At 41.6% G+C, this 27456-nt stretch overlaps 1 protein-coding gene across 5 annotated transcripts in view; it reads right to left on the reverse strand.

Annotated features, from left to right (window-relative positions):
• Positions 1-27456, reverse strand: part of ildr2.S (immunoglobulin-like domain containing receptor 2 S homeolog) — a 119185-nt gene that overhangs the window by 16932 nt on the left and 74797 nt on the right. For 2 of the 5 annotated variants that reach the window (XM_018248967.2, XM_018248966.2), the window contains exon 4: positions 2674-2730. The exons of 2 other annotated variants lie outside the window; for them this stretch is intronic. In XM_018248967.2, the coding sequence (XP_018104456.1) occupies positions 2674-2730 (57 nt within the window). Of the gene's footprint in view, positions 1-2588; positions 2731-27456 lie in introns of all 5 variants that reach the window. One more of the 5 variants, XM_041583493.1, reaches the window with a different exon arrangement.

Below are 27456 nucleotides of genomic sequence, written 5' to 3' on the forward strand. Positions count from 1 at the left end.
TGGAAAGGGTAAGAGGTTACTGAAAAGTGGGTGAAACTTAGGTTAGGCACCCACACCCCCCTTCATCAAAGATGAAGTGTGCTTAGAGTTGCAGAGGTGCCTAACTAATTGGAGCCCCCCTGTGAATTGTGGGTTTATTGTCCTCTAAAGTAGAATTCAACAAATAAAAAAAATTTTTGAAAGAAATTGTTCAACTTTTCAATTTACATTGGTTCCCAGTTTTTATTAAACAAAGCGATATACGGTCTTATTTTGTTATTCTCTGCACTGCTGGTCCTGACTACATGTCCCATCAAAACAATGCAACAGTAGTCAGCCTCCTCCAGCCAGGACTCCAGTTCCCACAATTCCTTGCACAGTTCTTCCTTCTCAAAGGTCTGTTGGTCATGCGAGGCGTTGTGGGATCTGGAGACATATAAATTCCTATGGATAACATAGGAATTTATATGTCTTCGGTTTGTAGGAAGGGGATTAATAAATAAACCTATTCATTTAAATTGCCCTCAGCTGGAAATCAACCATCTGTCTCCAAAGAAGCTAAATGAGTCCTTTTACATAAGGATTATGGAATCTTTATTCTGTGGGACAAAAAACCGCTAATAATCTCCCGTGCATTCAGTACCGTCCCACACCATTCCAGCAATCTGCCCCCGGCGTATGACTATAGCCCCGTAACGCTGCTGCTGAATATTTTATAGCCGCGCATAAATGATGAAGTGGCCCATTGTAATGAAGAGTAATCCGTGCATTATTGATGGGCCGCATTATCTGAGATGAATCAAAGGAGAAAGTTCTGATATTTTTTCCGCAGCTGCAGTTATTGAGGGAATCTGATATTGTGAAAAGTTTATGCGTAATATAATCATCTCATGAAATTAATATTTTTCAATCTAAAATTGTAAATGGTCAGCTTCAGAGACATCTGCCTCCAGAGTTTAGTATCTGCCGAGGGCCGGGGGTGGCTGCCGAGCAATATTAACCTTCATGCAGCCAAAGAGGACTGGCTAATAGCTTCTTTATGCTAAAGGAGGTGGGATGAGTCCAATTAGTGGTCCTCAACCTAGATTTGACCCTCCAAGGGAATTACATTCCACCCAGACTTCTCAAGAAATTTCCTTATCATTTTAATATAATCTGGCCCTCAAATGCACGGCATATAAAATAATGAAATCATCTCATCTCATTTTAATTGAACCCCTGGTCATTTTAATAAACAATCTCACGCCAATGTTTCATGACAACAACAATCAAGATTGGGGAAATCTCCAACGATGGCCTGAAAGATTGCTGTGGGTTGGAGCCAACTACCCCAGCAAATATAAAGGCAATTCCTTTTCTTCTATTTAAGAGTGTTGGCCATTTGTGAACTAGCTCAATTATTGAATATTAAAATGCTGTACATGAGAACACTGAGAGCTGCCCCATGCACCGGCACAAAAGCCTCCAACGGTGATCATATACAGGGTGTAGTGTTCCACCACATTCCTTCTGATGTTCTGTGAAAACAGCCATACGTGGGTGAAGAGTATTTAGGGGGCCGCACAAAGTATGGCTGCATTCCCATTGTTCCTTCAAAGTGCACGAATGATCAGAATAGTAGGAAGTAAAGAGGGTGTTTCCTCCTCACTTACTCTTCTGCCAGTTCTATAAACTGCTGATGGTGCACTGGCAGATGACATTTTTAAACATGCCCAGTACCTGATATGACACATAATAATAGTACACCAATAAAGGATCAGTGAGCCAGCATACACATACAGATAATTTGTTTTGTATTAAATCTGTGCTGTATGCCCACCTTGAGAACTTTCCTCAGGTCTTACCATAACTGCTGATATTGCCTGACAATTGCACCCAATCTGGTATGGCTATGTATTAATTTACTTTGTGGCCTAAAATACAGTTCTTTTACAAGCCTGTCTGTGGAATATGTGAGTGTCTGCCATTTTCTGTTTTGGTTAGATACCTCCACCTTGAGCTGTAGGTCTAGGGTATGTGCACCCAGACCCCACGTACTACTGGTGAAATTATAAACCTTACACTGGGATTTTTTCTTTTAAAATGCATCTCAATGAGTGATATCTGGATGGAATTTGAAAACATATGGATTGTACTAGTTGGACGATGCTTCCAAGAAAAGCCTTTTGGTACCAAAGAAAAACTACTGAATCAGTCCATATGGCCTACCACCTAGGACAAAGATCAACTTGTTTGATGACCTAGTCAAATGGAGGTTAAATTGATACAAGATAATAGGCACATATACACACTCATAGAAACATGTGTATAGTTTCACTCCATGTTTAATGCTGCTAGAAAGTTTTTTACTCCAGATTGGTAAAAGCTGTACAGAAATTAGTACTGTGAGCATTTCTAGATCAGTCTGCGTGTCTGACTTCCAAGGTGTGTCTCGTGGTGCCAATTACCTCTGCTGACTTGGCATGAATAATGACAAGACATGAGTTTTACTATAAAGTACACAGCCATCTAATAAAAGCAAATAAGTGTTGGGCGAGGAACAGTCTACACCTTCCGTCCAACATGTGTACAGCAATAATAACAGACTGACCCTACAAGTAAAACCTGACCTGGCTGAGAGTGGCTGAGACAGATGGAGAGACAGATGGATGAGAAACAGATCGGCAGATACATAGAGAGGGAGACACTGGGTACCTGGCATAATTTCCACTTCAAAACTGGGCAAGAGATCAGCAAACACCCCTGTCTTGCCTGGAAGAGAGAAGAAGAAGAAGAAAAGATAGAGAAGTTAGTACAGAAAACGCCTTCTATAGGCATTACAGAGCATAAAAAACGAGGGCCAGTATTCGGGTGGAAAGCCCTCCGGCAAGCGGGTGATCCTTGATGATAATAAAACAATTGATTATAAAGGGTATTGTTCTTTTCAAGGTTCATTCACATTCTGATATTGTACCATTTCCAATTGACAGTAAGTCTTGCTTATTAGCATTTTAAGCATTTGATGAAGCCCCTCATATTACAGCAGTGTTGGACTTACCATTTAGTGCCCACCAGAGGACCTGGCCTCTCTCACAATTCTTAGAACTTAGTAAAATTATATAAATTGCATGTTGGAGATTCTCTGGCACCCTAGCACTCTTAAACAGAATCCTATCTGTCCTGTCACAGTTCTGTTGTTCGAGCAGATGCACAAGTTCTAAATCGAACTGACCTTCAGTGGGAACCTTCCATCCTCTGCCACCCTCAAACTCAACTTGATACCTAAGTCTTTTTCTTAAGATTCTGAGTAACCCCCAGCAAGAAGTTCACCAAAGCCAAATTAATTTATGGATAAAATAAAAAGCCAATATAAGTAAGGATTTGCAGAATGCCCAAGACAAATCTTCAACTTAACTTGCCAAAGCAATTAAATAGTAATCACAGAATCAGATACATTAATTGGGTAGGTGAAATCACATTACATTAGGAAGACCTAAACGGCCATCTTGGATTTCATCTTTGTCAGTTTATGATTCATATTACCGAAATATGCTATGATGAAAGGGGACATCAATCCCATATGTGCTTTTTAGACACAAGTGTGAATAAAGTAATAGGTATTCATTATAATTATACATACTGTGCAATATGTACAGTTGCACCATGCACAAGGCACAGCTGATCAATCTGTAGAGGCTAAAAAATGCACAGAAGCTCAACTCTATTGCATGTAGGATTTAATCTGAATAGTAGGGAGAGATGGTGCCTATAGTAACAGAGGGATGATAGTCATTGGGAAGGGAGTGTGACTGTGGGATAGCAGGTATAGTAGGGAGAGATGGTGCCTATAGTAACAGTGGGATAATAGTCTCTGGGAAGGGAGTGTGGCTGTCGGATAGCAGGTATAGTAGAGAGATGGTGCCTATAGTAACAGTTTGATAATAGTCTCTGGGAAGGGAGTGTGGCTGTGGGATAGCAGGTATAGTAGAGAGAGATGATGCCTATAGTAACAGTGGGATAATAGTCTCTGGGAAGGGATTGTGACTGTGGGATAGCAGGTATAGTAGGGAGAGATGATGCCTATAGTAACAGTGGGATAATAGTCTCTGGGAAGGGAGTGTGACTGTGGGATAGCAGGTATAGTAGAGAGATGGTGCCTATAGTAACAGTGGGATAAAAGTCTCTGAGAAGAGAGTGTGGTGGTGTGATAGCAGGTATAGTAGGGAGAGATGGTGCCTATAGTAACAGTGGGATAATAGTCTCTGGGAAGGGAGTGTGACTGTGGGATAGCAGGTATAGTAGGGAGAGATGGTGTCTATAGTAACAGTGGAATAATAGTCTCTGGGAAGGGAGTGTGGCTGTGGGATAGCAGGTATAGTAGGGAGAGATGGTGCCTATAGTAACAGTGGGATAATAGTCTCTGGGAAGGGAGTGTGACTGTGGGATAGCAGGTATAGTAGGAGAGATGGTGCCTATAGTAACAGTGGATAATAGTCTCTGGGAAGGGAGTGTGACTGTGGGATAGCAGGTATAGTAGGGAGAGATGGTGCCTAAAGTAGCAGTAGGATAATAGTCTCTGGGAAAGAGTTGTATTCTTCTCTGAACAATTACCCTTAATTATATAGCAATGTGCCACATGATAAAACTGAATCAATGAAGGCAAAAGAAAAAAACATTAAATGAAAATGTTTTCCAATTTAATGTTGTGCTTCTTTATTACAGGGTAATATATTCTGATGTTTACAAGCAGCAGAAGACAATATTCCCTGTTTATTACAAGGATGAGTATGTTTATACGGTACATATACAAATAATACATATTATTTTCATAGTTGTATTTATATATAGTGTGTGCCTGATTGTTTTAAATTTGCCTAAGGCTAAAGCAATTCTGTTTATGACCAGTAGGAGTGCTGCGGCTATGAAGACAGATTTTTTTAAGAAAACGCATTTGTTGTTCTTTCATACATTTAAATGAAAATCAAATAGGCAGAGCTAAATATATATATATATATATATATATATATATATTGGCACTTCTGCAAGAAAGGCAGCCATTACTTATCATTCATTCTTATTAACGGCCGATGTTGCCAATGGAAAGTGCTTGGACTTGTTCTGCGCTAGGAGGCGGCAGCCACCAGGATAAAACAGCAACAAATATAATGTTCAGCACATCCCATGAGTTTATATATAAGAATTTAACCCAAACTCAACGTGATGACAGCAAATAATGTGTTTATGGGCATTACAACCAAGTATTGTATGTTTGTCAACAAACAGCTAATTTGCATAAAGCCTAAGAGTCTGACTCCAGGTTATTTTTCTTAATGTTGTTTTAGTGCTCACGCAAATGGGTGTAAAACATGTAACACAAAAAAATACAAGTGGGCTTCTTCTATCCTTTTTATTACTGAATGATGTGGCAGAGCCTATGCCACCCCCTCACCACCTCTGGTGCCACCACCTTTGGTGCCTCTCTGAATCAATGAAGGGAATAGGGCTTCAACCAATCTTTATGCAGCCAGAACATTAGAGTTTTCCTAGAACTTGACCCACCCATAACCAATCAAAGCATTAGAAGTCTCCTAGAACTTAACCAACCTGTAACCAATCGGGGCATTCAAATTTTCCTAAAACTTGACCAACCTGTAGCCACCAGAGCATTAGAGCATTCATGGGACTAGATTATCCTCTATCCAGACCAAGCATGAGATCTGGAAAATTCTGAGGCAAATCAGAGAAATGGAACCATCATAGGACTAGACCATCCTCTGTGCATCACAATGTCCATACACACGGTTACTCAGCTCTTTCTTTCTTTGTTAACGCTTTAGAGCATTAACAAATGCAATAAAAGCTCACTGGTAGCAGGAAGAGCGAGAGCCGGGTGAAAGAGACAGATTGACTTTTTCCCCCTCTTCATATATATCCTATTCTGGAAGTCCTTGAGGCAGACAATTTAAAAGAACGTGGTGCTGAGATAAAAACAATAACTTTGCTGAGTGACTGCCATAGCAGCTCGGGCCCCAAGGCCAGACAGACTTCACTCCACAGAATATCAAGTAATGTTGCACCTCCCCCTCTCCCCAACTGCCTTCTGAAAGAATCATTCCATTCGGTTGTTTGTTGCCAAGCAGAAGTTGGTCGTATTTAGCCACCAACACCAGGTCGCTCCCCGTCTGTTTCTGTCCTGCACATAATAAGCATAATTCTGTTGTCACAATGAGAGTTAGAACTGAGGAGAGAAGCGTCAGTAGATGTGTCCTGCATCCATAACTTCACTGTCTGGCTTTCTGTCCTTCCAGACCAACCAGCAGCGGGGGCTCCTGTTAAACCTTCCTCACTCCTGCTAAAGGTGTTCTCATGACCCCAAGCATGATGGGTTAACGGCTGCATTAAATCAATGCGTCGCTTAATTAATACAGGCTTCCCTTTGTGTTGCTGTTGACCATTAGAGGATGCTGCCCATGATGATCTCCAGCATGCAAGGAAAGTTCCACCTGCAATGTTTGTATTAAGAAATCATGTTCAAGGTCACTAGGGTTATCAAATGCTGTCTATTGCTGAGAAATTATGAGATTATCCATGTTGAAGAGATTAACACTCTTCAGTATGAAGTTACTATAAACCAATCTAAAGCCGGCCATACACCCACAGATTTCCATACAATTTTATATTGCACTAAATTCAATGAATTCAGAAACTTGTGGTCCCAGATAATGATGGATATTTTAAATCACTGCATGGTATAAAGAACTGGAATGGCATCAGCCGCATTTTAACAGGGGGTCACAAGTACCTTAGTACCCCCCCTCCAAAGCAGAACCAATACAGCAGATAGAACTACACAGCTAACCTATGGGACAGTTTATATTTGGGAAGTCCAGCTTGTGGTTCTGCTACAGATCTATGGTGGTCTGAGGGTTAAAGAGCAGCAGGTGGGCCGCAGGTCTGACACCAATAAAACAGGGTGCCCTCACCCAGATGCATTCCCTATAAACATTGCAAGTGAGAGACATGAGTTAAATCCATTCCCTTGTCACATTAGGCTTTGCGCTGAAGGTTAAAGTCTGAATTAGGCCAAACACAAATGATAATGAGATGTGTGACACCACGTGTGAAACAACATCTTCTTCATTTCATGCTCTGAGATAATGTACCGAATCTGACACGCCATAAACTCTCCTGGCTATGGAGCAGAAATCAGTCTTTTCACTGCTGCTCACGCTCCAGCGCTTTATGCGTGCGTTTCGCTAAATGCTTCTGTTATTCATCAGCCCTACCATTCCCTGCCTTCCACACCCAATTATACACACTAACAAGGTCTGGGATTTCATTAGGAAATCAACTTCACACAGTGTAAACTGGCATAACCCAACGACTGCACAGCGTCACCATAAACCTATATATAAAGGGGATTGTCGATAAACATTAACCATTTTCTTTTAGAAACAATGGAAAATAATGGCTGATGTTCCCTAGCTAATACTGCAGCAGGGTGACTGATATCTGTAACCTTATGAGCTAAGGGGGCCCAGCTTGAAGACCAGTTAGGGGGAGATTTGGGGTAAGTGATTATTTGTGCCCTGGGTACCCCTGGAACTATAGCAGGGTGTCTGTTACCCCAATGTTTCTATATATCTGTAACCTTGATATGAGCTAAGGGGGCCCAGCCTGAAGGTCAGTTAGGGGGAGATTTGGGGTGAGTGCTTATTTGTACCCTGGGTACCCCTGGAAATATAGCAGGGTGACTGTTACCCTAATGTTTCTATATATCTGTAACCTTGTTATGAGCTAAGGGGGCCCAGCCTGAAAGCCAGTTAGGGGAGATTTGGGGTGAGTGCTTATTTGTACCCTGGGTACCCCTGGAACTATAGCAGGGTGACTGTTACACCAATGTTTCTATATATCTGTAATCTTTTTATGAGCTAACGGGGCTAAGGAATGAGATTTCTGGAACAAGTGAGTGACAGAAGGCCAGAAACACATATAGAAACACAATATATATTAATGTCGGGCACAGTTGCAATGTCAGTGCCCAAACCATTTATGCCAGTTGGATAAATGGCAAACTATGTACATTGTAATTACAAATAATTTATTAAGACAGAAGCAGCTCATGGATCTGCAAACATAGATGGGTATGGCTTTTCCTATCCATATAACTGATTATGACACAGACAGTATTTTATAGTTAAATACAGAAACACTTTCCATAAAATATATTCTTCTATTATTCAGGTGCATTTATACGTCAGAGCCGGGTGACTCATCTGCCCAGGTACTCGCTCACACTCTATTAATGGGAACATACTGTGCTGATAACACAAGCACGAGAAACAGCATGGCTCCCTGGACCTGCCTGTGCCGATATGAACTAAAACAGAAAATATCAATCTAGAAAATACAGATTGGCCAATTCTTCTAAGATACGGACAAATACAAGGGAAAGTGCTGGAAGGGTTACTGCCTGCTCTGCTCTCATGTCCCTACATAGATAGGCATTGGTAGCACTAGATAGGTACCTAATATATAGGGTTTTTGGAAGGGTTGCTGCCTCTGGTGATGTGCCTTTGGCTTGTACAATAGCAGTAGGCCAGTGCCAGGCCTATGATCTTGCCGCTCAGCCCCACCACTATGTGGGCCATTCTGGGTCTGATTTTAGTTTAGCATAATTTTATTGGTCCTTTTCAGATCATAGTGTCAGAGCTAGTACCGTTTGCTCACTTAACTATAATGATGAATTTGCCTAAAAAAAATCTCCTAATCTTAACAGTTTATGAATGTTACTAAAATTAGAATAAGTCAATCATTTCTGTGGCAGTTCTTTTCTGACTAATAATACTCTGGGAAAGTGTCTACGGAAGAGCCAAGTTCAGAAGCAGCTCGGTATAATTGGCACGGAAGTTGGGAGTCACCTGGGGCCCCGCTGCGTCCATTCCTAATAAACTTGTGATCAGAGGCTGCCCAGGAGTCTGTCCCTGAATATATTCCTGTATATAACGGCATGGAGCGATCTCCTGTGTTATTCACTCTCACAGAGGAATTTATTTCAGAATACAGGCTTTGGGTAAAATATTAAATCCGTCACTCACTTTGAAGCTGTGGAGCTCTGTCTAATACCCAAACCCTGTCATTTTTAACAGCCTGAGCCGATCGGGGGGGAATTGATTGCAGTAAGAAAGCTGCCTACCTGAGGTCATCCAGTCAGATTAGAAATTCTACAGGCTGCTGAAAATGAATGTGTGCACTATAAGAACAGCATGGCATATTTGGATCAGATCTAAATGACAGTTCCAAGTAAAGGAAAGAAAATGCTGTATTTGCCCTGGGCAATAATACTGAGCATAGTAATACACATGTCACATTGCAAAACTGAGGGACGTAGAAAGGTCTTCTACCCACACTCACTAACATGTAGAGCTGCATCTACTACTACTGGATCAAGCAACTGCTTTTCTAACTTGCCTAGACAGATGGAAGCTTATTGCTGATTGGTTGTCTATTGGATATATTTCCCTAATTCTCAAACAAGGTACAGAGGTTGAATTCCAAGTGTCTCTTTGGGAGGTTACAGAGCTTGGGTTTTAAGTGTCTATTTGGGAGGTAAAATTGATTCGGTTCTAAGTATCTCTCAGGAAGGTTACAGTGATTGTGTTCTAAGTGTCTCTCAAAGAAGTAACAGTGCTTGGGTTCTGACTGTATCTGAAGAAGATGGCTTGGGTTCTGAGTGTCTCTCAAGGAGGTTACAGTGCTTGGGTTCTGGGTGTCTCTCAAGGAGGTTGCAGCGCTTGGGTTCTGAGTGTCTCTCAAGGAGGTTACAGTGCTTGGGTTCTGGGTGTCTCTCAAGGAGGTTGCAGCGCTTGGGTTCTGAGTGTCTCAATAAGGTTACAGTGCTTGGGTTCTGACTGTATCTGAAGAAGATGACAGTACTTGGGTTCTGGGTGTCTCTCAAGGAGGTTACAGTGCTTGGGTTCTTGGTGTCTCTCAAGAAGGTTACAGTGCTTGGGTTATGAGTGTCTCTCAATGAGGTTACAGTGCTTGGGGTCTGACTGTGTCTGTAAAAGGTTACAGTGCTTGGGTTCTGAATGTCTCTCAATTAGGTTACCGTGCTTGGGTTCTGATTGTATCTGAAGAAGGTTACAATGTTTGGGTTCTCAGTTTCTCTCAAGGAGGTTACAGTGCTTGGGTTCTGAGTGTGTCTCAAGGAGGTTACAGTTCTCGGGTTCTGACTGTATCTGAAGAAGGTTACAGCGCTTGGGTTCTGAGTGTATCTGAAGAAGATGACTTGGGTTCTGAGTGTCTCTCAAGGAGGTTACAGTGCTTGGGTTCTGAGTGTCTCTCAAGGAGGTTACAGTTCTTGGGTTCTGACTGTATCTGAAGAAGGTTACAATGCTTGGGTTCTCAGTTTCTCTCAAGACGGTTACAGTTCTTGGGTTCTGACTGTATCTGAAGAAGGTTACAATGCTTGGGTTCTTAGTGTCTTTCAAGGAGGTTACAGTGCTTGTGTTCTGAGAGTCTCTCAAGGAAGTTACAGTGATTTGGTTCTGACTGTATCTGAAAAACGTTACAGTGGCTGAGTACTGAGTGTCTCTTAAAGAGGTTGCAGTCATTAAATTATGAGTTTACAGGGTTGGGTCCCAAGTGCCTCTAAAGGAGGTTACAATGGATTGATTCTAACTGTCTCTCACAGAGGTTGCAATAATTATGAGGTTACAGCGGTTGGATCCTAAATGTCTCTGAAGGAGGATACAGTGGTTGAATTATAAAGGTGTGTCTCTCAGGGAGGTTACAGAGGTTAGGTGCAAAGGGATGTTATAGAGCAGCTTCCCCTAGTGAAAAATCCACTCGATTTCCAAATCACTTCCTCATGGACGAGTCTCATTACTCTCATAAGATCTTACCTACTAACACATGCCTAGTAATAATGTGATGCCAAGGGATGTAAATGTCTCTTTTTCTTTACTCTATGAAGACAGTCTCATAATAATTACAGATAGCGCCATCATGCTCCAGGTCATGTACCCCAAGTTCTCTGGATAAATGTCTCACATAAGACCAACTACAGGACAAGTGATAGCAAAAAGCACCCCACTTGTCCTTCAGCCGACATACTGAGAAAGTGTCCTGGACCAGCTAGCCAATCCAAATCTAGAGGTGGATCTTATATTATTTAACATTGGGAATATGTAACAAATCACAGAAATAAAGATTGGATTTGTGGACCCAATACCCCTGAGGAAGCCAAATGCAAAATATGGATTGGGCACAAATTTGGACTTATTTGCTTATTTGGGCAATGACCATTAAGGTTTGGGGGCTGTTTTGTTCCTTCTGCTTTACCTGTTAGTGATCTTGGGATTAATTACAATACGTAGAGATACTGCTGCTTGCTGCTGAATAAGAGTAGGCTGTGTGTAACTGTATACTAACGAGCTACACACATTTTTATTTCTCATCCTGATTTATGGAGACATGAAGTATACCTGGGTGCAATACACAATACGCCTCCCTTTAACCTACGTTTCGATGCACTTACTTAATTTTAAGTATTATCACTTTGATAAAGGCTAGAGTGCTAGCCGAAACGTCAGTTCTTTTTAATAAACAACTTTTTCACTTTCTAAGACCTGAGAGTGTGAACATTGGTGTTCGATTATTCTATATTTTATGACTGCACCCAGGCACTTTGATTTTTTTTGTAACATGAGGGCCAGCTAATTTTGTTGCTATATTTATACATATACATATATATATATATAATCTCCTTTTCATATCCTTTTTATTGTTTGTGAAATTTCTGTACATTGTCTAGTTCAATTTAGCCAGATAATTTGGTTCCTTTATCCTATCCATTTTCTATTAGAAAGAAAGTCTGGTTCTGCTGGATATCCTTGAAATTTAACCACATAATTCCTTGTCCTTGTCACTGAACCAGACAAGGTTCTTCATATTCTCGCTTCACACAAATGCAATCCCATCGCAATCCCCTTTTCGGCTGACTCGGCACCAACACTAATTTCCTTATGGAAATCAACTGCCAATTAGTGACACATTTCCACGGCCTCGTAATTCCACCTCACTCGCTTTGTGAGAGAGTAAACATTCCACAAGCCCTAGAAGGTTGTTGAGCATTTCCATAATTTCCCCTCTAGAGATCTAAGCTCTTGGCGTGGGAAGTGAGGCGCCTGTAAGAACGTACCCAACAAATCCATCACTAAGCTCTAGGCACATCCCTTATCTACTGAGCCATGTTGTTCAGGATGGTCCTTTAAATAGGGCACTGAGATACTTACAGGTGACCCAGCAGGCTCCTATTTTTCATATTCATGGTTGTCATGCCAACAAGGAAAAGTGGAGGGGGTGCAGGAGGGAGCAATTCTATCTTAAATGAATTGAAACCATTTTGAGAGGGTATTCTTGAATGTGCATTCAGTGTTCAGCAACAAGTGGAAGGCGTCCAAAACTTAGAATAGGATAAAGAATGTGCATAAATTAGGCGCCAGCCAGAGCTCTGCCAAGAGATTTATAGGCAGAGCGTGCCGGGCCTCATTCTTTTCTAATTTATTTCCAAGTAACGTTGCCATGTCCCTACTTTTCTGCCACCGTCCCAGTGTTTGAGAAGGATGGCAGAGCACAGTGGAAGGACGTCTTTGGGATCAAAGGCCTAGCAGGGAGCAAGACCTCCGCAAAGCTGTTGCTATAGAAACCCTAGTAACTTAGGCCTTTAATAAAACATTCTTCATTGTAAGTCGCTCGCTGCCAGTCGGAAGGGTTTGGGGAGGGGGTTTAAAATCCTTGGCAAACTGACAGCAGTTTAGGAAGGATGAGTGGAATTAATGGGGGAACAATTCGTAATGATTCATACTTAGGCACTGACAAAGGGTTGCAGAATATTTTTAGAAGCCACAAGGAAAAAATCCGTTCTAAGCGTCATTCGTATTGATGTCACAATAAGTACATGATATCGACAAATATTCTTTCCCGTAACATGAGAGGAAGTGCCTAACTAGGGTCCTTGTGAGGTTCCTGATCATCATTAGCAGAGACTGGGCAGGATGATTAAAGGGGTGCTTATGGCACCCACAATGTAGCAAAACATCATTAATACTGTGTATCGCTGCACGTGGCAGCAAACTCCAGATTCTAATCTGTGTGTCTTTAAAGGGGTTTTCTACACCCAGTGATAGTTCTGTTTGTATCTAGAAATACAAGTGAGAGTTGCCATAATGTCTGCTGGGGGCATGGTGGCAAAGTGATTAGCACTGCTGCCTCATAGTAATGAGATGTTGGGTTTCCTTGTAGGCCGGGCACTGCATCGGTGGGATTGCGTGTTCCCCTTGTGATTTTGAGGATTTTCTTTTACAGTTCAAACACACAGGGGTGATATGTGTCCAAACTGGGCAAATTTACACCTGGCAGTAACCCACAGCAACCTATTACCTATCTTTTTTTTCAGCACCATGAAGGTAAATATTGGAGACCCCTAGCCTGTTTGTAAATAGACAAGAGATAGTGATTTTCGGGCCGACCTCGCACTCTTCTTCTCGGGTGGCTGGTGGGTGCCGGCTTCTGACTTCCGGGCTCTTCTTTTATAGACGCTGTGTCTGCTCGACTCACCCTTTTGTGACATCATCGGCAGGGCGGCAAGGTCTATAACAGTAACCCGGAAGTCGGATGCGGGCGCGGGCTAAGGAAGGGTGGGTTAGGGTCGGGGAAATCCCTCTGGGGCAGGGCCTACTATTTAAATATACATTCTAATGATATATGTAAATAGATAAACATATAGCATTTAAGGATAGGCCATGAGTTGCCTAATTTTGACTCACATAGACCAATGTGTGGCCTATGATAATGGCTGACAATATAAATAGAACAGTACTAAGATCACTGTTCATATGCATCAGTCTAAATTACTGGTTGCCAGGTGGAGTATGGTTGTTTTTAATTTATTTCTATTTCAAGTCTGGCCTCTACTTTACCTCTACAAATCCTAATGTTATCGTATAGTTAAATCCCCTCAAACTCTCTGAGCCCCTCTGCCCACCATTATATACAGACAAAGTCAATCCAAATGGAAAGGATGGTTAATCATCTTAAGGGGACCGCACATGCATTGATTTTGTTTGCTACTGATTACAAATTTACTGTCTGCGCCTCTGTGTAGGTACATTCACCCTGTCACCAGTGGGTTATATTTGGCCATTGTAAATCAATATAAAAATTCACAGAAGCCCATGGATGGGACATCAGTCATATGTAGACATGAAGCAGAGCCAGCAGTGGCGTAACTAGATATTACTGGGCCCCACAGCAAATTATTTTTCAGGCCCCCAAAATGTTTAGAGGTTGACTTGTTTCTCCAATATTTATTGAAATTGTATATGAATTAGGGCCTCATGCGGCCCCTCTACCTCCTGGGCCCCCCTGCAGCCGCAGGGTCTGCTTCCTCTATAGTTACGCCCCTGAGAGCCAGGGTGCAAAGGGATGAGTCGAGCAGTCTTTGAGGTGGTTGGGCTCTGCCAGGTTCAATGGTTCAGAATACTATATTAAAGGGAGTGGGGACCCGTATTCTTCACTTCAGCTGCTCAGACCCTGTGATTTTAGCACCCTCCAGTGGTATATGGTCATCAGGGTGGAGAGTCTTTGGGTGTTGGATAACATCTAAGTTGGCTTTATATTATCCAACATTCATTGGATCTCAGGTTCTTTATCAGAATATTTGGCCAGGGCACTGGTAGGGAATTTCGTCCGTCAAAGGGCACCTGTTGACAAAAAATATTATCTCCAACCAAAGGTGCGGGCTAATAGAGCCTTCACTCTGGTTGGAGGTAACATTAGTTATTTTTTAAAAAAAAATGCCCCCTGCCAACACTAGGAGGCAGATTCCCTCAAGGGCGAAGTGACTAACGCTAGCGAAAATTCGGCAGTGTGACGTCATTTCGGAACTTCGCCGATTTCCTAACGGGCGCAGCATCACTTCGCTAGTGAAGGAGATAGACTCTAGCGTTGCTTTGCACTCTAACGCCAGCTGAATTTTCGCTCTGGCCTTCGCCAGCTCAGAACAGGCGAAGTGCAATGGAGTGCATAGGACTTCCTCAATTTTTAGAGCAAAATTTATCTAAGTGATAGCCTGCAAAGGTCCGTAAAAAATTTTTTTTTGGTAACTGGGTTCCCCCCTACATTTTCTAACATATGGAACTTAAACTATACAGTGGGCTCATGTGTAGGGCAATATAACAACTCTATTTTATTTAATAAGGTTCCCTGGACTTGTGTAATGTAATGTATTTGCTGCAACATATACGTCCATGTAACTTTATCATTTCGCCAGCATTCGGCGCCCTGGATTAGCGGTGTCCTAGCGAATTTACGCCTGCCAAAGTGTTGCAATGGCTGCGAACCTGTTGATGGCGAATTTTCGCCTGTTAGGGAATTTGCCCCTAGGACACTAGAGTTGCGGCATTTGCTCATTATGCACATGTGTGTTCACCAACATGGCCAGTCAAACTGGAAGGTCCCTCCTGGTGCTGGTGGCCTAACACTGGCTGGGGGGGCAATTTTGAAAAGAAAACTACTGTTACCGCCAACCATAGTGCAGGCTCTATTAGCCCACACCTTTGCTTGTGGATATTATTCTTTAGGCAACAGGTGCCCTTTAAGTTAATTATTGTTTTCAGTAAAACCATAAAAACTCTTCTCAATCCAGCCCATTCCCATTAAGCCCCCCTTTTTGATCCTGAATATGACTCAAAACAGGAACTCATTTAATTTCATTTAGTCACTTCTTTCTGCCTCAATTATTTACATTTTCTCTGGTGTAGAAAAGAACATCCAATTACTAGTGAGTGCCTATTGGTTGGCTCTGAAAGGATTAATCATCAAAATGACAGAGCTTTTTATTACTCTATTATTATTTTATTATGTTATACCTTTATATTTATATTGCCTTTGCATTTCTTTAATGACGATATAAAAAAGGCAGCTGTATAATTACTACCCACTTGCCAATTGTCTTCTGTGACGCTGTTAATAGATCAACTTGCTGTTCCAGCATAAGTTTCTTTGTTCACTATCTGTCTGGCCATGAACTTCCTTAGTATTTTTCCATGGCCCATAGCCAACAAAGGAGTGTGCTCCGCTGGTCCTGGAAGTGTTGTTCAATGGCATAACTATGGAGGGTGCCTGCTGGAGGTGTGATAAATCTTATCAGAGGCAGCAGAGTTACTCCAGTGGTGTAGGTTACTGTTGCATGATATGGCAAAAATGGCAGGTCCCCTGTACTAAGCACAATTTAGCAGGAACAGTCCCCTAAATTTGCTCATAGTCTGTACAGAGAAATACCATAAAACTATGGCAGCATAGGTATTCTTCTGTACTAAGCACAATTTAGCAGGGACAGTCCCCTAAGTTTGCTCATAGTCTGTACAGAGAAATACCATAAAACGATGGCAGCATATGTATTCCCCTGTACTAAGCACAATTCAGCAGGAATAGACCCCTAAGTTTGCTCATAGCCTTTACAGAGAGAACCCATAAAGATATGGCTGCATAGGTATTCCACTGTACTAAGCACAATTCAGCAGGAACAGTCCCCTAAGTTTGCTCATAGTCTGTATAGAGAGATCCCATAAAACTATGGCAGCACAGGTATTCCCCTGTACTAAGCACAATTCAGCAGGAACAGTCCCCTAAGTTTGCTCATAGCCTGTACAGAGAGATCCCATAAAACTCTGGCCCCGGAGGTATTCCCCTGTACTAAGCACAATTCAGCAAGAACAGCCCCTACGTTTGCTCATAGTCTGTACAGAGAGATCCCAAAAAAACGATGACAGCATAGGTATTCCCCTGTACTAAGCACAATTCAGCAGGAACAATCCATTAAATTTGCTCATAGCCTGTACAGAAAGATCCCATAAAACAATGGTATATAAGTACACTGTAGTGTAACTAGAAATGGTGTAAGGAAAGTAGACTGGTGATGAACAATAATCTGAGGTTTGAGAGGAACAAGAAGCCTCCAATCTCCGACCCGGTGACCTTTAGCCAAGTGAAACCCAAATTAAATACAAAGCCATTACTTTTCAGCATTGTTCAGCCGGGAGAATGAATGGAGGTTATGGCCTTTACAGGACTGTGATACATCATATTAGATTGTACTGGGAAGAAAGTGGCTTCTGACATTAATATTATAACGGAGGGGGCATCCTGAAATGCCAACCAGCAGAGAGAAGGGCAGGACCTGCTTATTGTGGCAATACAGAAAGCAATTAAGTTTGCAACCAGAAAACAGATTCAGTTGTATTGTTAATCTTATTTTTAATTGCTTATTTTTCTTTTCTGACCCATTCTTATTAATCTTCCATTGCTACTGCCTGGTTGCTAGGGGTTATTAAACCCTAGAAACCAGACACCACTTGAAATTCCAAGCCTGAGATCTGCAGCAAAAAATATAAATATTTTATTTGAGTACATTTCAAGGCAAACAAGTCCTATTAGACCCATCTCTGGCTGGGAGAGGGGAAACTTTATAACTTTGAACATTGCTTGTACAGGTATGGGACCTGTTATCCAGAATGCTTGGGATCTGGGGTTATCTGGATAATGGCTCTTTCTATAATTTGGATCTTCATACCTTAAGTCTACTAGAAAATCATGTAAATATTAAATACAGTAAACCCAATAGGCTGCTTTTGCTTCCAATAAGGATTAATCAAGTACTGTTTTATTATTACAGAGAAACAGGAAATTATTTTTAGAAATTTGGATTATTTCATTATAATGGAGTCTATGAGAGAAAGCCATTCCATAATTCGGAGCTTTCTGGATAACTGATCCGATACCTGTATAAGAAAGGTTCCTACCCAGCTCAGCGGGATTAGGCAAATTAATCTGATGTGGTGGCGGCTTTGCATACGTTTAGAGGCACCGAAATCTGTTGGATCTGACAAAGATTTCTTATCCGTCTCTTTCCGAACAGCCATCAGCGGAGATGTTTTAAGAAGCAGCCTAAATACAGGCATCCCTGTCAGCTCTGCATAATGCGGCCCGGCTCACTTAATTACACTTTTATCAGCAAACACAATTCTGGGGATTATTTTATTCTGGCACGAAGATATGCAAAGTCAGAATAATTACAGCAGGTTTTAAAGGGGAAAATGGATATAATACTTTTCCAGACATTTTTGGGAAATGCTTCATAGGAAATGTATTGCACTTATTATGGGTTTCTAGACTTGAGGTTTAATCACCCCTATTGTGTTTGGTTGCTTCTTTAGTTCATGATAACATTGTTGGTACATAAAGTCAACAATTTATAACCATTATTCCCAATTCCACTGCTTTGGGAACCATTTCTATCATTTATTATCTATACAGGTGGCGCTGTTCCACTGCTGTCTGTCTGCAGAGATAAGCTGCCGGCAGCAGGTTAGAAGTGGTACTGCAAGGACAGGGCCCTTATGTTAATCCTCTGGATAAATCCTATAATTTACATAAAATCACAGCATGCTGGTAAGTCACTGGCACCATAAGAATGGAGATATTTTACTTTTTTTATGATGCTGAACTTTCCTCATTGATATAATATTTTTCTACACTGATCAATACAGTACAGTAACCGCTGCGCCTCGGCATGGAAACGTGATCATTTGATCGCTTGGGCCAAAAAGCTACCGACAATCAATACTTACTTAATACCCAGCAAGTACTGTACATTTAAGCTCTGACTTAGGCTTTTGGGGCACCGATATATAAAATTGTGCTCTAGTAGAGACTGCGGTAGAGGAAGAAATCACTGCAGAAATTGTGCTTTAGTAGTGACCCACTAGGGGAGGAACTTCAAGTCATCACCTACTTGTAGCCAAGGGAAGTGACCCAAAGCAGAATGGAGTGTACTAGCTCTGTACGCTGCTTATATGGGGGCAGGTCTGGACTGAGATTCATAATAGGCCCTGGCATTTCAGCTACACAGAGGCCCAAACAGCACCTCACCAGCCCAATAAATAGTGCCTGTCTATGGCAACTTACAGCAGCCCCTCTGGCATTTGCCAGAATCCACAGATTGCCATTCCGGGCCTGAATGGGTGCATGGGTGTTTATTAGCAAAATGTGGGAGTTCCATTCCATCGCATACCTCTTCCTTATATGTCTTTCAGGGGTTGTACAAGACAATTTTGTTTTTAAAAGAAAATAAGTTAATGGTACCAAAAGTCATGCAAAAGATCCTTTTTTATTATCCACTTGTCGGTAAAATGACAGCAAGGGAGGAGGCAGCATTAAGCAATGTCAGTCTTGTATATACACACATGCCATCCATCAGCAACATAAAGGGAGTGAAGTTTTAAATAAACCGAACCTGCTTCCTGTGCTTTTGGGAAAATTCCCTCCTGTGGAGCTGGTGGCAAGAACAGGTGTGACAGCTGCTCAGACAATATTCCCTGCGGCAACTTTCCCTTTATTCTTGCCTATTAGAGACAAGTTGCAGAGCTGGCACAACAGTCTGGGACTGAAAGATAGAGGAGATCTTGTTTTCCTTCCTTAATATAATGACATGGGATCTCAGTGGGACTTTATGCCATAATGCCCCCTTTGGGTATGCTTCTCTCTCCAGTATACTAGTGTAGACTCTAGCAGCACAGCAGTAAAGCTGCTTGTTATCATTTTAGCCAAGTCACATACAAACCACAGAGTGATCAGCATGTATATACCCGGCCTCTTAATTGCAAGCTCTGCAGATCAGTTTTTAAGACAGCTCGGTGAACTGACAGCTGGAAGAACTGAGAAAGGGAGAGACACATGCTTTTAATTGCAACTGCAATAAAAACAAACCGAAGGTAAATGCTTTTTATTTCCAGGATATTTTTTTGCAATCCCACTTTGTCTCCAAAATGCAGCCAGACATAGAGGGACCTGACAGCAAGTAGTTGCCAATTTGTCTGCAGCCTCCCGCCTGCACCTGCTCCTATTATACCCCAGCAGCCGTTCCAATGAACTGATCCCTTCCGTTCTGTCCTACAAATGAGACACAATGGGGTTTGGGCACTGGAGCAAATCGTTTCCTATTGGCTATTAAATAGGCTTATTCCTTCTGTCTCTCCGCTCATATCTGTAGGATTAAGCTCCCATCTCAATACGCTCACATGAAATCTGCTTTGGGCTCTGGAAGGGGAGCGGCACGCCAGGGAATTCATTGATGAGAAGAGAAATCCTACCCCTGGCTTTATTAGTATAAGAACAGCCTGTGCCGGCCCGTCATGCTGGATTAGGGTGATTGGAGCTTGGCTTCTTACAGACAAAGGGACAATATGAGAGATATCAGCCTGGCACATAAACAATAGGACAAGTCAGTGGCCCAGGATGTATCGAAGATTGAAAAAAAGTGAGATTAATCAAAATATTACAACTTTTAATAAAACTGTTTAGTGGGGAAATGTGGCAATTTCCAATCATCCAACAAGAACGGCTCTATTTGATTCGTTGAATACTTAATGTAAAATGACGCTGCTCTCAATTGAACATGTTGTTCTCCACTCCAAGGCTGCCATATTGATTTACTTTTTAAGTTACAAACGCGAGGCTCTGAAAGGGAATGTCTGGGCACTGGTGACACGCAGCAACAGCCATTAGCATCTGCATCATCCAACGTTAGCCAGAGCCAATGCAGCGTGCATGCCAAAGAGGCAACTCAGCTCACATGGGAGCAGGTAGTGACGCAAGGCCAGGCTCATAGTAATGGATATCTGAATTGAAGTGTTCAGCCAAAGTGGGGGCTGTTACTGATAACCAACATAGGGGGCATGTTATGTCTTCACATTTACACAGATTGTTCTCTATAAAGATTTGGGCCCTTATTTGTACCCCAATTGTTACGCTATACTTAATTCCTAGTGGGAATGGGGTGAAGGGTTGGCCAGTGGCTTAATGCTGTACCAGCTCCACCCTGACCTTTATGTGTGTGTGTGAATCAGATAAAAGTTGAGTTGGTCAGCTTAAATATTTTGCAATATATGGACAAACCATCCCTGTTTTTTTTAAAGGAACAGTAACACCAAAAAATGAAAGTGTTTTAAAGTAATGAAAATATCATGTAGTGTTGCCCTGCACTGGTAAAACTGGTGTGTTTGCTTCGGAAACACTACTATAGTTCATATAAACAAGCTGCTGAGTAGCCATGGCAGAAATTGAAAAAAGGCTATATGGCACAGGATAATTAGTGGATAACAGATAACACCATAATGTTCTACAGAGCTTATCTGTTATCTGCTGTGTAACTTGAGCCTTTTCTCCTTTGAAGGGCTTCCCCCATTGCTACACAGCAGCTTATTTATATAAACAATAGTAGTGTTTCTGAAGCAAACACGCCAGTTTTACCAGTGCAGGGCAACACTGCATTATATTTTTATTACTTGTTGTAATAACTGGTCCTTTAAAGGAGATGGAAAGGTTTCGTACACTTGGGGGTGCCAAATGTTAGGCACCCCAAGTGAGGCATCGGTGCTCCTATTGGCAGAAAACTGCACCGGCCCAGGTTATACCAGTGAGCACCACGGAACGATCCTCTTCCGCATTTGCAGTAGAGAGTGTGTGTGTAGTTCACACTGAATACCTGTAGCGGTTTAATGCAGATACCAATTCATTTGTAGGCAGTTACTGTATATTCTTTACTCCCACTAGACAGAATTAAACTGGTCCCCCTGCTAAGGAGCATCCCTGTCTATATCAATGGCCAGAAAAATCTGCACAACCCCTCTTATTCATCCCCCTGACCTCAAAGTACCATCAGGGGGGCACAGATAGGGCCACAGGCAACAAAACAACATATGCACAATTTCCTGCCATTCAGGAGCACACAGTAATGATTCGTATAAAATCACTGATACACGACACACAAATCCAGAACTGTTCTGAGCTGCCCCAGGGCAGGAGTGATATATCTCAGCCAGTACATACATTATCACATATATAAGAGACACTGGTGTGACTCTCGCTATGAAAATGTTCAGCTCATTTGCATTTTGGTCGGGGCCTGTCAAGAGGCGGCAGTGATTAATCAAGCGAGTCCTCGGTCTGACGGGAATGGAGGGAACCATAAATCATTGTAGAGCCTAAAGGAAAGCAGCGTGTGAAAACCTTTTACTTTCCTTCCCTACAGAAGCTACATGTATCATAAATCCCCCTGCAACATGTGAGCACGACAGCCCACTCTGTACATATAATGTCTCTGTGTAATAAGGTTTTTAAAAGGTGATGAATTGCTCCACGTAACCGCTTCTTACGCTCATTCGTGAAGAGGAGAATGCAGCACTGGGGTCTTAGGATCAATTCCAGCCAGAGAAGAAAGAGTGTGAATGTTCTCCCCTGTATCTGCTTGGATTTCTCAGCGGACTCTGGTTTCCTCCAAAAACATTCAGGCAGTATAACTGGCTCCTGTTGAAAGTGTGTGTGTAGTGTGTGTGACCATAATAGGGACCTTAGAGTGTAAGCTTCACCGGTAGAACTCCTAATCCCCATAGAGAGCTGCAGAACATTTTGCTGCTACATAAATATTAGCTATTTTTATGTTGGAATCTATCTGTACAACCCAAAGCAGTGATCCCCAACCAGTAGCTTGTCAGCAACATGTTGCTCTCCAGCCCCTTGGATATTGCTCCCAGTGGCCTCAAAGCAGGTGCTTATTTTTGAATCCTGGCTTGGAGGCAAGTTTTGGTTATATAAAAACCAGGTGTACTGCCAAACAGAATCTCAATATAGGTTGATAATCCACATAGGGGCCACTAAATGGCCAATCACTGCTCTTATTTGGCACCATAAGAACATTTTTCATGCTAGTGTTGCTCCCCAACTCCATTTTCCTCTGAATGTTACTCACAGGATCAAAAGGTTGGGGATCCCTGCCCCAAAGTAAGGGATAAAAATATGGGAGTAGCACAATATGTTCTTATAAAATAATTATGTATGGGGAAAAAATTGTATAGAACTGGAGAAGGCCCATAATTATACATTCAGCACATTCCGGAACATTTCCCATCTGTTTGCAGACTCATTTCTATGAACTAAACTGTAGAGCAAAGAACTAATTGCCATATTGTAATTAATGCTACATTGTGATGGGCCAACACTCCGTTATCCTAATGGGAAGAGAGATTGCTCTATGGGAAATATGAAGCTGGGAAACCCAACTATATTTCTTTGTCATCTGTTTCCCCTAAAGTGATCCCCAAAGTCAAGCAGTGATGGCAGCTACAGTAAGGCTACATGCCGGTTCCACGAATGGCCGGAGAACAAAAGAGCTACTATATGTTAAAGGCACAATGTGCGTCCATATATCTTTGATCACCGTGAGCACAATAAATCGCTGTGTTAAAATATTATTCCTCTTCCCTGTAATGTACTCATTATTCCATTCTCCCCCTGTAATAGTTTAAACAAAAGTAATATGCTCTGCATAAACAAACCCCTCCCTCCAATCTTTCAAATAAGGAGAAGCTTATATATATATAACGACTGGTAACCTGATAAACAACCTTCTCGTCCTGCCACAGTTGCTCTTAAGAACAATAGGAAGTTTCTGAGTGAACACTTCAAATTTCATCCTGTTTAGCACAAGAAATAAAAACATAGATATTTATTTATGTTCAGCACAACACAATTTAATTATATTTATCTCATGCTGAACAACAAGCGGTACTGTCCCTTCAGAAATTATCAAAAAGTAAGTAAAACCAGTGAATAAAGTAACCCAAAATACACAGGCATTTTATTTAAATACAGGTATGGGATCAGTTATATAGAAACCCATTATCCAGAAATCTCCAGATTATGGAATTATGTAGACTCCATTTTATCTAAATAATCCAAATTTTTCAAAATGCTTTCCTTTTTTCCTCTGTAATTATAAAACAGTTCCTTGTACTGGATCCAAACTAAGATATGCAGTAAGTAATCCTTATTAGAAATAAAACCAACTTATTGGTTTTATTTAATGTTTGCAAGATTTTCTAGTAAACTTAGGGGCAGATGTATCAAGGGTCGAATATCAAGGGTTAATTAACCCTCGATATTCGACTGCCGAAATAAAATCCTTCGACTTCGAATAGTCGAACGATTTGTAGATCGAATCGTTTGATTCGAAGGTCGAAGTAGCCAATTCGATGCTCGAAGTAGCCAAAAAAACCATTCGAAATTCGAACTATTTTTCCTCTATTCCTTCACTCGAACTTAGTGAATGGGCCCCTTAAGGTATACTTAAAGGCATACTGTCATGGGAAAAAAATATTTTTCAAAATGAATCAGTTAGTAGTGCTGCTCCAGCAGAATTCTGCACTGAAATCCATTTCTTAAAAGAGCAAACAGATTTTTTTATATTCAATTTTGAAATCTGACATGGGGCTAGACATTTTGTCAATTTCCCAGCTGCCCCTGGTCATGTGACTTGTGCCTGCACTGTAGGAGAGAAATGCTTTCTGGCAGGCTGCTGTTTTTCCTTCTCAATGTAACTGAATGTGTCTCAGTGAGACATGGGTTTTTACTATTGAGTGTTGTTCTTAGATCTACCAGGCAGCTGTTCTCTTGTGTTAGGGAGCTGTTATCTGGTTACCTTCCCATTGTTCTTTTGTTTGGCTGCTGGGGGGAAAAGGGAGGGGGGTGATATCACTCCAACTTGCAGTACAGCAATAAAGAGTGATTGAAGTTTATCAGAGCACAAGTCACATGACCAGGGGCAGCTGGGAAATTGACAATATGTCTAGCCCCATGTCAGATTTCAAAATTGAATATAAAAAAATCTGTTTGCTCTTTTGAGAAATGGATTTCAGTGAAGAATTTTGCTGGAGCAGCACTATTAACTGATTCATTTTGGAAAAAAAATTTTTTCCCATGACAGTATCCCTTTAAGGTACGACGATCCAAATTACGGAATCATCAGTTATCCAGGAACCTCTAGGTTCCGAGCATTTTGGATAACAGGTCCCATACCTGTACAGTCATCAACTAAAATGGAGATAGAACAGTATCTAATTGTATTTAGCCCTTGCTCAGTTCCACCATGAATATAACCATTTATACTGTCTGGCACCATTTGATTATTGTCAAAGTGGGTCCTGGATCTTCTCTAGTGGGCTCCACATGGTCCAGTCCCACAATGGGTCTGTGCCCTAAATTGCCATGTGAACAAACAAGAGGAACAGATCAGACAGTAAACCTTGGATCCGCTGCACCGGCACTCTGTCTCTTTAATGCAGGGGCCGTCAGACAACAGATCTCTTCTCCAATCGATCATATTAATGATTCTATATCTGAAGCAATTGTTCAATAAAGAACAATAACTGTACATATATGGCCAGCTCTACTTTTAAAGCTTGTCCACAAAGCTCGTGCTCGGGCAGCAGATTTGCAGTCTAGTTACAGGTCTGGTAGGAATAGTAATGGGGGGCACAGCTCATTACATCAATGCAGAAAATCAAGCTGCTGGTAGAATTTAAACAGGTCCATTTGTCACATGAAATCGACATTAATAAGAAACTATGTCTGTGTTGCCTTCCTTATCACCGCTGAGCATTTGGCGGATTCCAAAATCATGTTACTGTCACTGTCAGCAAAGCAACTGCTGATTAGGTGCCACATTACGTCCGGCCCAATTTTAGTTATTCCATTTTGAAATTCAATAGATAAAAGCAATTCCCTCATATAAAGTCAGGTAACGTGGCCGGCCTACAGATTGCTGGCAGGGTAAACAAAGCCCCGTTTCTCCTCATTTACACAGCAATACCCTCTCAGCACCATGGAAAAACGAAAGGCGCTGAAACAAGAGGGTTGTCATGGCAACATTCATTTTCAAGCTATTTTTGAAAATTGTCAACTACCTAAAAAAATAAAAGAAGAAGAATGGAACGGGGTAGTGAGGGCAGCGTGCATACAAAGCAATCATCTGGGCAGAATTGAGAATCAATTGGGATATTATTGTCTGGAAAAGAGGGATAATGTAATTTTCTATGGGCAAGTTAGTAATGAGGCAACCTGGAAATAAGGAAGGGGAGTTGTACCTTCACTGATTTAGATATACCATGTGACACATGCACATTGAATGGTGATTTGGCAGCTAGGCCAATACAGGCCGGGTAGTAATGCTAGCTCCTTGGCAGGGGTGTTTCAAGTCTCGGTGCCACCCTAAGTCAACCAAATCAATGAAACCCCCCCATGCTTAGCTGTCGGAGTGGGTCAAGGGGGGCTGCATCTCTGGAATTTGTGCTCTTTAAGTTACCAGAAGTGGCTTTTTGCTGCCCCTGATAACCTGAAACAGTTTCTCAACTTGCCTCATGGCAGCAGCGCCCCTTCCCCTTGGCATCTGAAGTGCTATATTCAAACTATCTATCACAGTAACAAATCATTGAGTCAGGACATATATATGGGGCAACGGGCCCCCTGCAAAAAAATCTTCAGAGGGGCCCAGTGTACACAAGAGCTATACCCCCAACCCCTAGTCTTACCTGAGTGTGAGCAGGAAGTTTTACAACTATAGCAGGAAGCAGGTCTGGGCCCCCCGTACCCCGGGTCTGCTTCCTCTATAATTACACAATTGGATTGTTTTGTTTCTTACAGTTAATAGGAGGTGGGTTAATTGAGTACTGCCCTTCCAATCTTTAATTAGATATTTCCTGTTAATAACATTGGCATTAGGTCTCATATTAGGTCTCACCAAGTAGGCCAAAACAATACCCAGCTTTTGTGATAGGCAATACTCAGATCATAGTGTGGCCTATGAAGACCAAATCAGTTTAACAGTGCCATATGGAGGAATTTTACAACACATCACATAGATGTTTGGTCAAAAGGACCCACACACAGGCAAGTAAGCTGTTGACCCTTTTATCAGCTCATGTCTGACCCATGTTTTGCCTTTGACCATCTCTGGCTTTGTTTGATCTTAACTCTGTAGTTCCTTGACCCAAAAATTACATAATATGCTCCAAAAGAAAGAAATATAGTTGCATACTTGCAAACACTCAATATTATTGGCCCCAATTGGCCCTATCCACCAAGTTGACGATACATTCTACCCCTGGCATTTTTGTTATAGTTAATGGAATACTTGTCAGGTAATAGCAAGTTATTGGTAATAATCTGCACCACATGTGTTATTTGTCCACTTTTAAGGTCTGTTTTAGTTGATGTTCCCCAACCTGACTGTCCCATCTCAGCCTGTCCGTTAAAGTTTCTAATGCTTATGGACTTCTGCTACACAAATATGGCAGCCCCCTCATAGATGAGCACAGGGAGTCAAACGGGTAATGTAAAAGCTTTGAGCAAATACTTTATGGCAAAATTATAAGTAGCAAACACAGCCAATACTATGATAGATGTAAAAATGGTTCGATTTCTGGTTAACCATCAGCGACTAGATATAGTTGGTATTGCTGGACAAGTGTAGGTGGATTCTTGGAATAGTTTCTCATTAGACCTTCCTGATCTATTATGAATACAGAAGTTGCATGAACT

Source organism: Xenopus laevis, chromosome 2S (genome assembly GCF_017654675.1).
Source record: "Xenopus laevis strain J_2021 chromosome 2S, Xenopus_laevis_v10.1, whole genome shotgun sequence".
Lineage (NCBI taxonomy): Eukaryota > Metazoa > Chordata > Amphibia > Anura > Pipidae > Xenopus > Xenopus laevis.